This window comes from Cyprinus carpio, unplaced genomic scaffold (assembly GCF_018340385.1).
Source record: "Cyprinus carpio isolate SPL01 unplaced genomic scaffold, ASM1834038v1 S000006586, whole genome shotgun sequence".
Lineage (NCBI taxonomy): Eukaryota > Metazoa > Chordata > Actinopteri > Cypriniformes > Cyprinidae > Cyprinus > Cyprinus carpio.
The window spans coordinates 107976-120037 of NW_024879239.1; the positions used below are offsets into that span (position 1 = coordinate 107976).

The 12062-nt window shown below is 35.3% G+C and overlaps 1 protein-coding gene and 1 long non-coding RNA gene across 3 annotated transcripts; one reads left to right on the plus strand and one right to left on the minus strand.

Moving 5' to 3' along the window:
* The first annotated feature begins 264 nt into the window (after nt 1-264).
* LOC122144103 lies at nt 265-3239 on the plus strand. The gene is made up of 3 exons (XR_006159528.1): nt 265-1534; nt 1695-1991; nt 2162-3239. It is a non-coding gene; the product is annotated as an uncharacterized LOC122144103 (long non-coding RNA).
* Nucleotides 3240-10356: 7117 nt separating this feature from the next.
* Nucleotides 10357-11677, minus strand: LOC122144100. 2 transcript variants are annotated; one of them, XM_042754741.1, is made up of 3 exons: nt 11234-11677; nt 10936-11145; nt 10357-10598 (listed from the first exon to the last, which is right to left on the minus strand). In XM_042754741.1, the coding sequence occupies exons 1-3, from the start codon at nt 11675-11677 to the stop codon at nt 10521-10523; spliced, it is 732 nt and encodes a 243-aa protein (XP_042610675.1). In that variant the 3' UTR covers nt 10357-10520. The 2 variants fall into 2 exon arrangements, with proteins under 2 accessions (XP_042610675.1, XP_042610674.1); XM_042754740.1 differs by lacking the exon at nt 10357-10598 and having other exon boundaries at nt 10758-11145.
* Between the last annotated feature and the right edge of the window lie 385 nt (nt 11678-12062).

The following is a 12062-nucleotide window of genomic DNA, read 5'->3' on the forward strand; positions in this document are numbered from 1 at the left end:
TTACAGTTTGCAAAGATACAATTATAAAATTACTGCAAACCTTTAATCTATCCATATTTATGTTCTATTATGCATTTTCCTTGTTATATGAACAACAGAAATTCATGAAATTAATAAGATTTATTCAAATGTTGATTTTGACATTAGTGAACCATATATATGATTTGGAAAAATAAATAAATAAATAAAATTATAAATGAGCATTTCTAAAGACAGTTCATCTTTTACATAGAATTTCACAAAAATATTAACAACTTATTTTTCAACATCTTCAGTGAAAGTGCACACAGTGAACGTTTCAATGGCAAGAACAAAAACAATCTGTGAATGTCCTATTACAGACGGAAAGGTACAAAAAAAGATGTGCAATCTAGCAAGTGCACACATGAACTATAAACAGTACTAAAATGGAAGTGGTGCCATAAGATCTCAGTAATTAATCAGACACCACCATCTATTGTGTGTGCATTTGTGTATGAGAAGTTTGTTTGTATTTTTTTTCTTTTTATGAGAGAAGAGGCATTGACATAGAATGGAAGCATTAGTCAAAAAGGTGTATAATCTAGCAAATGCACACACAATAAATTAAATCACGACATCATTAAAATATTTCCACTTAAATGAGTTATACCTTTGTGCATCCTTTGGAAATCGATGAAATGCCAAATCGCTCCTGGTGGACTGGTAATTTTTGCAATTTATTGCAGAACACTGCTTGCGTTTTGACCACTTGCTCATCTTCTTCACAGTTTGGTTGTGTGGCGCGCTAACGATTTCAGCAGCTTTCAGTCCATAATGGTGGCCGCGCTTCCGCAGCGCCATCTACAGACTGTTACCCATAACACAACAGAGTTTCGCCTCTTGGGCTTCTATACTCTGTGGTGTTAAATGTATGCATCATCTTTTGTGTCAAATTCTTACAATTTAATCAGTCATTTAAATGAGAGTAACAACACACAATAGAGCTGATGAATTCGTATCAAAATTAATCTTTTCAATGCTCACTTGGAGTGAATGATAACTTAATTAATAGCCTACCTATTAAGAATTCATTAATAATGCCTTGATTTTAAACATAACGTTAAAACAATAAATATAAATAATTAAAACTGTACGTTAAATGTGAAAACCTAATCAAACTTAAAACCTAATCAAAATCAAAATAAGAGTCAATGATCATGACACAAACACATTTTAAGCCTCAGTGTTTTCAACATCTAGGGCTTCTGCGGCCTCGATAAGGTCCAGGGATTCTGCATCCTCGGCTGTATCCAGGGATTTTGCGGCCTCAGTTGGATCCACGGCCTCAAGTTTCAGCACACGATGATGAATATGCTGGACTTTTAATGTAATTGGCAGCTGTTGAATCAAGTCATTTATATTGCCATGGTAAAAATGGCTTGGTACAGCATAGTCTTCTAGCTCACTGTCCAACAGGATGAGCATATTATTATCATCCTCGTACACTCTGATAATTGTCAGCACTGCTTCACGGATCTGGCGCTCTACGATCTGGTGAAAAATAAAGGTTAAGGTTAGTGTTACAGTTAGATTATTATAAACAGTAAAAATGTATCGATTACGATTCACAAGATTCCAGTGCTTGCAGTTTAATTACTTGTTCTTATTTTTTATTAATGACTGTTTACTTGTCTTTGATAACCTTTGAAATTTATATTTGTTTACCTCGACAGTCGTATAGTTGGAGGAGTCAAATTTGCCTCCTCCATTGGGCCGAATTTTTGCCCTTAGGTGGCTGACCTCCACCTTATCCCCGACGTACAGGTCCATCAGCGCCTCTTCTCTCCACAAAGTTACCTCCAGAAGTTTTGTTCCAGACCTCAAAGAAAGGTCCAGGAGGGGATACTGGGCCCGAGTCATCCTGGCCACTTGCAACTGGAAAATACCAGCCCAGTGTCACAGATGAGCGTTTCTCAGTCCTGGTCCAGGTGTCCCCAACGCTGAATATTTTCTGTGTATTCCCAATCAAGGTTAATTCACCTAAATGTGTATCTCAAATAAGAGTGTTACTCTAGGACTGTGATTGAGAAACACAATTATAATAGCTTACATTTGCCTAGGATAAGTAAACCAGGATAATGTACTAGATATTCAATTGTGCTTTTAAATGCACTCACTTCATCTCAATATTTCCCTGCAGACTCAGGTACCCAGGGCTTGTGAAGATCTCCTGTTCTTCCCCAGTTACAAATGGGGAAGGAGGATAGAGGACCTCTTTAGCAGCTCTCTCTGCCTCCTCGGTTATGGCCAATGGGGAGGTTTTATATTTCCTGCCTGACCGGTTTAAAAAAATACACTGCCGGCCATATTGTTTTGAAAGGGTAAGATTTTTGATGATGTACGACCCACCTTCTTCAAACTCTGGGTCACTTCCAGTTTTTATCGAGGTGTACCATGTCTGTCCATCAGTAAGGACTGACAGTGTGATCACCTTGTGTGCTCCAACATCAATTATATTGTCTTTGGTGACGAAATTTAAAGCCTTCTGGCTCCTGCGGCTACCCACACACTTTACTTTTAGCGGTGCTTGCTGACTGTAGGGGGTCGCCATCCTAAGAATAATACAAAAAAAAAGGGTATGGTTATAACTTTCATAATGTTTTCATTGACTTTCTAAAACATGAAAATATCATGATACATGACCTGTATATATAGCCAACTTATAACATATCATTACTAATTTATTATTGATATATTTTTCTTTCCATATTCTATTACTGTACTTTATTGCATTATATCTTTTTCATTGTCTTTATATTGTGTCATTTAATTTGTGTAATTATCTTTTTTTAACTTCATATTTCACAGAAATTCATTCATTCATGTTGTTGTATTTATAGTTTAGTTTAGATTTATTAAAGTCAATGATAAAATTTCTAATGAAGTAAAGTTTGACCTCAGAAAATGAACTCAACCTTAGCCATAACCCTATGGACGGCCCCTTTTCCAATCCCTAACAGATTTTTTTATTTAATAAATATTTACATCACAAGAAATGTTAATCAACTTCCAATTAATAAATTAATCGCGTCAATACATTTCTTGTGAAGTAAAAATTTACCTCAGAGAATTACATTTCCTGCCAGGAAGTGGAAAAAGAGCAGCCTCTGACAGGATTCATTTTTTAAACTTCATACTCTGACAGGACTTCTCTCTTTTTTTACTTAATATTTCACAGGAATCTATTTATTTATTCATGTAGTTGATTTATAAATTGAAAATCATTGATAAAATTTCTAGTGAAATAAATTCCTCAAAAAAAAAAATTAACTGTCAGATAATGGAAAGGGCTTTTTTTTTTTACTTTTTTTATTATTTGTATTTATTCATTTTAAGCGGGACAAACACAAGCTTCCATATTTTATGCTGTGCGAGACTGGTGCAAAAGATATGTTTCTGGTGAAAGCCCACAACCCTTTCTGTATTTTTTGAACGGAGGAGCCGGAGTTGGAAAATCACACGTTATTAAATCTATTTATGCAGAAGCATCCAAAATCCTGCGTAGGCTTCCATGCATGCAAGAGCATACTGACATTTCACAGCCTACTGTTCTTTTAACCGCATTCACAGGCACTGCAGCCTTTAATATCTCATGTAAAACACTGCACTGTCTTCTGAAACTCCCAAGAAGCTTGAAGCCTCCTTACCAAGGCCTGGGAAACAGCTTGGATGAAATGAGGGCAGATCTTTCCGGGGGGCAGGGTTTTATATTTTATTGAAGCTTCCATTGGCTAGCGGACCCCCACCTGCTGTTAGCATTCCGTTGACTCACATTCATTTTGGCCTCACTTTGACAGCGAATAACTTTACATCTGAGGTGTTTAAAGACTCCATTTGTCCATTCATTATTTCTAAAGAAACATGAAAATGTATAAAAGGCCCCATTACCTTGTATCTTACGTTATGGCCCCGTAGAAAAGTTTTTGTAAAAATAGGCTAACGATTGCGTCATAACCTACGACTCTCTGTCGCACAGTAGAGAAATTACCGTATGGACAGGAGGAGAAGCTCGCAGGCAATCTTTTACTGTCTATGAGGCTATCGGGGGACGTGGAGGCATGAAGTCAAGGGAGAAGCCCATAGAGAGTCCAGAAAAGCAACGGGACAAAATTATTCAACAACGTGTCTAAAGGTGTCTTGAGGTATCACCTCCCTTATCAATATTCAGTAGGCCACTGACTTTGAATATGTATCATTACGATGTTCTAAACCATATGTAATAAAACCACATGACATTTCTGTCAAAGTATGTCTACTTGAAGTGTCTACTGTGTTTTTCGATAATAAATATTGAATCATTTGGTAAATAAATATTACATAAATACACACAACAAAAACACAAATTTCAAAAACTTTAAAAAAACAAAAAAAAAAAAATAAAAAAAAAAACCTAAAAAACCCCCAAAAGAGAGAGGCCATGGGGTCGATGGCTAGGGTGATACATAAATGGCACGGAGGAGAGAAAGGGTAGAGCAGTGACTATTGAACAGTGTTATGTCTACCAATGTGATAATAAACTAAAGACAAAAGGCACATACACAACCCCATAAGAATTTAACAATCTTCAACTGTTTCATGTTTAAAACATGTTGAGAGGTTTAATCCAGCATCACCCCTACTGGATTAAGACTCTCAAGCCTTCAGCTAAATTATTTAAAAAAATATCATTACCCATAGTGCATAAATTAACTTTGTCCCTAAGAAACGGTTGAGGCTTGTTAAATACAATTTGAGGGTGATGCACGATACCCCCCTGCCTTCCCAAGACAAAGTTAGCCATGACACTGCTCACCCATTTACGGGACTTGTCAATTTTCCCCGGAAGGCCCGATCTCCACCAGCGTCTCTGGGTGATGTCAGACAGCACAATGGTCATCTGAGGGAAACACCGATAGAGATGTTGCAGATCCTGCTTCATCGCTGCGACGAGATCGATGCTCTTCCTGCATCCCAAGTCGTTCCCGCCGCAGTGAATCAGCAGGACATCGGGGCTGCTCTTCCTCTGAGGGACCGGTAGAAGAAAGGAAAGAGTCCGTGCCATCGAAGTCCACCCCCAGCCAAACCAGTAAACCTTGGCCGCTAGGCCAAGATTGGCCCCGATGGTCTCTCTGGCCCTCTCTTCCCCACTACGAATGTAGCTACTCCCGATGATCCAAATCACTGGACCTGTTAATAACATACAGCAATCACAATCACAACACTGTTTTGTCAGTATGAGTTAACAGATTTTAACACACAAGTAACTTGTCTCTGGCCATTGATTTATTTATATCTGAACAAAACAGAAAAAAAGTCTATGCAAATATACAATAAAACACAAATTAATTGCTCTTATCTGTTCATTGAAATAATAATAACAATATAGGTATTACACAAGGTTAATTTATTATTTTATTCTCTCTTACAGTGTTGCTTTCCATATTTTATACTATATATTCTAAATGATACTATATTAATATGGCTTACCTTTGTTGGTAGCGTAGTTAGCCATGGTTTTAGTTTTTTTTCTTTCTTCTTTTTCTGGTGTTAGAAGAAAAGTTTGTATTTTTACCTATGAGGAAAGAAAAATGAAAAGGGCAACCATTAGTTATAGATGTTATTGGTGACATTCGTTATTGTCCATTTATTATCTATATGTTATTTAACAGGCCAAAGCAGACGCTTTTGTCCAAGCGATTTACTGAATAACTTTTTTATATGACTGAGTCGTCCATTTCTCTTGCGATGTAGATGTGTAGATAACAGTTAACGCCATTTTGTGGTTATATTCGGCGCCCATTAACATTATACAACATCATGTGCATCAAAAATTAAATTATATTTAAAATATTCGATCCCTGGGCCATTAAATAACTATTGGGTATGAATTCATATCAGTTCTTGAAAATAGTATGCATTAACTTAATATGGCGTACTGGCGTTACATTTTAAAATACTATACAAAATAATTAATCAGAATACTTCTGCTCACTCACGCCAAAGAACTCCCCGCTCAAGCTCGCCATCTCTGCAAGATTAACGATGGCAGTTTGCACGCACAGCTACTAGAAGATTTACATCTGTCAGACAGGTTGCTGACGTCATCAAGCTTAGTTTGAGTCTGCGCGTCAGAAACGGAAGTTCTAAAAATCGCTAAAAATGGGCTTCACTTGTCTCAATTGAGTTCCAATGGGGTCGCTGTGTCCATTTCTTTTACTGTCTATGTTTACAACACGTGAATTCATCCACTTCTCCCGAAATACATAAAAGTAAGTGGCTGGTGAACTGGGAGAAGAATAGAGTAAACTTTAAAGTTACTTACACAATGTGTATCTGATATGAATAAAACGTGTCTAATTATAATTGAAAGGATTATTATTGCCTCTTCCTTTGACATCAGTGTGTATTTTACAAACTCTAAATGTATTGGGTTTTTTTAGTACTTATATGTCTGAAACCTAAAATAAACATGTGGTTGAAAACACTGAAAAGTTGTGATGTATGACAGCTCTGCGCGCGCCTGTCTCTGGCTCAGCACCAGCCAACGCGCGAAAGCACATTTGAATTAAGCAGTTGATCACGTCATGCACTGACTGTTAATCACACCGGTGTGATCGACTGCAGTAGCCTAATTTACAGCAACCCAAACTGCACAATGTCCAAGAGGAAGAAGGGAGGAGACATTAGAAACTACTTTAGCAAACAGCGCTGTACTTACTGTAAGTGATGAACTTATTATGGAGGCCTACTGTAAAATCCAGCAATAAGAAAGAGGCACTTATTGTTAATCAGTCCATCTAATCAACGTTACATTATGATTTAACAGTAGGCCTGCTGATTACCTCTATTATCTAATGAACAATAACAGTTTTCCTGCACATGTTGTAGACTGTTGCTTAGCTGTAGTTGATACTGTAAGGATTAGGTCTGGGGTTAACATTTTTTCATAATTTTGCATTATAATCAGCAGCAGCCAGTTGCAACTCCAGGAGCTGATGAGATCAAGAATTTAAGTTACTGATCGGCGCATGCATGTTTTTGGGTCATTTTAGAATCAGTAATAGTTTATTTTGTTTAAGTTACTTTTTTTTGGACAATGTACAAAAAATAAATTTTTGTTTGTGCAAATAAACCTTTAACATTTCTTGGTCCACAGGGATCTTTTATTCAAAAACAAACCACTCAAATATGCAATACTTTACGTTTTCGAAGAGCTGATTTTGTCCTGATGGTTATCTATAAGATCATTAGGTTTCAGACTGTCAAACGAGACGCTCAGAGATTTCTGATAAAGCATGTATGTTTTATTAACTTTATTTGATAACATCATTTATAACTGTACAATTTAACGTAATGTATTTATGGTAGGTTTGCATTAATTAAAAGATCGGCGTTTGCATTCATGTGTTTTTATCAATGTTTATCTGTTTTGTGAAAGACCTGCAGCACAAATCATTATTTGTCTATAATCAGCACATGTAGGCTATATTGCTACGAATTCTTTTGCATTAATTATCAGATTAAACAAATATTAAAATTAGTCATGTATTAGTTGTATCATTTTACAGCCCTTTTTTCATTTAAAAAATGTTTGATGCAAAGTTAACTGTGTAAAATAATAAAATGTGTTGTGAAAATAATGATGAAACAAACTAATGTATGTGCACAATTGAGAAATGGATACTTATGGAGATAAATCACAGCCCATGGTAAATATTTCATAAAAAATAAAAAAAAATCAATCTGATACAAACATTTTAGAGAAATAGGTAATTTGTACATTTACATAATTGGTATGGTAAAAATACATTATGTAGCTGTGTGTACACACCATGAGTTCAACTTTCATTTGGTGAACAGTAGAGGACATTAGTGTATTTAATTCATTCACCAGACACAAACATACACACGTTTCAAATCCACAGGCTCAGTTATATAGTATAGTAATAATAGCAGTGAAGATCTTATTTGCATTTGAAGTGATATTATAAATCCTGTAAACAGGTAATATTTGGATTTCTCCAGTTCTCTGCACTGGCGTTTAGCACAACCGGAAGTATCTATGCACACACTCGCAATACCGGAAATCCAAGATGGCGGAGATATGCAACTAGCCCATTGCAGATCCTACGTGTCTAAACTAAAACAAAGAAATAATCCAGTCTGATAAACTCTGGATTTTGCTTGTACAACTTAAGAGAAAAAAAAACTGTAGTAAAATGTTTACCTCTCTCGTCAGAAAGGTTTTTGCAGGTTTTAATAACATTTTTAATTTATTACAGTAATCATAATAAGCATATGTTTGTACTATACAGTTGGTTGAGCCGGTGTTCTGTCAGATTTTGCTACCTCACATTAAAACAGTGGGTAGTACAATTAGACAACGAAAAATGCAATCTGTGAAGTTCTGGTTTATTTACACCTACCACAACCCTAAAGCTACCCTTACAGTAATGCAAATACAGTAATTATGTGTTATATTCGCGGTTGTAGCAAGATGGGATACAGCTACAGGAAACCAACAATAAATATTTTTTTCTACCTATTAGATTGTGTTTTTATTAAAGTCTACACCTACCCCAACCCTAAACCTACCCTTACAGTAATGCAGATGCATTGAATGTTGTTCAACATGAGAAAAAGGACACAATATTGATAAAACCTTGGTAGGAAAATCTGACGGGTAGAATAAAATGTCAGGCTCATTCGGTTCTTTCAGAGTTGGGCGTGCTACTTCGGCTGTGCGTCTTGCATCATCAACCCGGAACTACAGTTCGATTCAGTTCATTTTGTGAACCGGCTCATAAGAACGATTCGTTCAAGAACCAAACAGCACTACAACTACTTTGATTTGTCTGCGCAGCAACGCTTCAAGTTGAACACACCCAAAATCTCCTGAAACTGCGGGAGTTTTTCCTGTATTCACGCCACATGCTCAGTGAGCACTGAAAACTGTGAATTATTTCGCTAAGAAGAGCAGATACGACGTAAGTACGATATTAGTTTATAATCGTTTAGCTTTTCATGTTACGAAAATACAAGTGTCTTCATTGTCTAATGAGAAAGAAGCAATTAACTGATCCAAGAGCGGTTATTGACTGTGCATGCATACAAGAATGAACTTCACATGATTAATGTATTCTTTTGTTTAATTATTACAATACCATGACCAATAATCAACAGTATTTTTTTTTTTTTTTTTTAATATTGAAGCCTCTGTAATGAGTTCCATTTTTTATTTTATAATTTGTGTAAAAAAAAATAGGTTTGATTAAATTGAACTATTTGACAGAAAGGACAAAATATTTAATTAAGTAATTATATATAAAAAAAAAGCCATTAAAGCTGGAATTTTGCTTGTTATTATCAGTACCCTAATTTAGGCTGTTAAATGGCACATTCCTGTTTTTGACCAGCAGGTGTAACCAGCGCTTTCTTTTATTGATATTATTTACCATTTTAAATTTATATATATATATATATATATATTGTGTGTATGTGTTTATATATATATATATATATATATATATATATATAAAAAACAACAAAAAAACACATTAAAACAATTATTATACACATTCTCTATATAGGTATTATGTACATTTACAATAAGCGGTTATAATGTATTCTACATTAGTTAATGTTATGCAATAAATTACTGTATTAAGACACTTATAAACAATTATAGTGAATTTGTTGAAATAAGATATTACAATTAAATATTTATGTTTATAAAAAAAGATGGCAAGGGAGAGGAAAGAGAGAAAGTGTTACTTTTAGTTAACGACTATTAATTCAATGTTTAAATTGAAATCGATTAATGATCTTATTATTTATGTTTAACATACTTGGTAGCATTAAGATCAGAGCAGCACTAAACATTTGTTTTTATAGTAGGGAGGTGATAAACACATCAGACTTTGGTTGTTTTCTGTGGGGCCTGTAAATCACAAACAGAACGCAGATGGTGTTCATAGACTTCAACTGCCAGTTAGCCCACTGCACACAATCACACTTTCAACGGTTTTGTAACAATATATGTATACTTTATTACTACTAAATAATCAGCAACAAAACAAACAAATGATCAAATTACAATAGAAAAAAAAACAATAAAAGAATAAAAATCCAAATTAATTAAAATTAACAAAACAAAACTGAATAAATCACTATAAAAAAAACAACAAAATGAGAAATACAAAAAAACAATAGATAAAAAAACAATATTATCGATATCAATAAATAAACAATCTATAAAGAACAATTTTAAATTATATATATAATATATATATATGCAAAACAATTAAATAACAAATCAATATAATAAAATGGAACAACAAACAATTACAGGGAAAAGAACTATTTCACACAACTAAAAAACTTACATTTAATCAACATAATTAATTTTTTAAATTTTTCTGTGATCATGCATTTCTTCTAAATGAAGTGGAAGCTGGCACAGGAGATCTTCTACACTCTCTTCAAGCAGCTCAGGAGGTGCCGTGTATTCACTGAAATCCTCAGCGAGCAAGAAGACCTTTGGCTTCGGACAAGCCAATGACCACGATGTCCTCCACCACTGGTCCTTGCTCCAAAACCTTGGAAATTGCAAAAAAAGGTAAAAAAAATAAATAAATAAATGATTTAGTGATAATTTATCTCTAATGATTTTGCTTTATTTTTTTATTAGAATAGTTATATGTACACACAATTTATGAAGAGCAGTGCTATATTGTGAGGCACAATGCAGCCTTGGGAGTGTTATTGATTTCATGAAATAGTTACCACACGTTAATTTAGGAGTAACAGAATGTTTAAATGCAACAAAACAAACAATCAAACACAACTCAACAGTCTTCTGTATTTTTTTAAACGTACAGACAGGTGTGTTTGATTATGCTTCAGTTGCCCTGCTCTAATGTGTATGTTACATACCTCCACAGTTGTGTGGATGGTTGAATTTAACTTGGTGGCCTTGACGCTTGCTCGAAGGTGACATATGTTCACCTTATCATTAATTTTGAACTTGGACAAGGCCTGGTCCCGCCATAAGGACACCTCAAGGATTCTGGAGCCGCTTTTGATCCCCACGTCCAAGATGGGGACTTCTGTGTCCCTCACAGTCGTCATCCTTTGAACCTGCATCTGTAAAGTTATGGTAAATTAAAATATCAATTGTTAAATATTAGTAATGTTTAGAACAGTGTTTGATAATTCAGTTTAAATCACTCACATGTTCCACAGTTCCTTCCAGAGTTAAGTGGCCCCCTCTTGAAAAGAGGTCCTGCTCCTCCCCAGTCACTGAGACAGATGGTGGAACCAGGGCGTCTTTGGCCATCTTCTCTGCATCAAAGCTCAGTGTGAGGGGAGCGGTTTTGTAGGTCGTTGTGTTCGGACCCATGAATAGACGTTCCTGCCCATATCTTGAGGACACGGTGTAGTTTTTTATATAGTATGTCACGCCCTCTTCAAAGGCTGCCCTGTCTGAAGAGGACTGCGTGACATACACCTGACCACCAGTGGACAGTGCACTAAGGTAAGTGATTACTTGAGTGCCCGGCCTAATTTCCCCATCTACTTGCATAAAATTGAGGGTTTTTGTGGTTAAGCACACACTTGACCCTGATGGGACTGGGGCAGCTATACGGAGAGGATGCCATTCTGATGAGGAAAACATGAAAAAGGTTAGACTTTTTTTTCTTTTTTTTAAACTGAAGAAGATTAGGATTATAGTGAATAAGAAAAATAAATATATGTATGATTAAAGGGAGAGTTAACCCCAAAATTTAAAGCTGCTTTCTGCAAGTTTTGCCTCTTTGTCGCCAACTCTGTTTGAAAACCTGCAATTGCAGCTTTTTACAGAATTCTCTTCCTTGCTAGGGTTTTGAACCGGTGTGGATATTTACTGTACTTCACAATCACAGATTCTACCAATTTCATATCAAGAAATTAACTTTTAACCCAAAAAGCTAATTATGCTCCCTTCAAACTGGTTATCTTTAAAATACAGATCTTGTGCAATCCCAGGCTATCTGTAATCAGAAGCACATTTAAAACTGGAA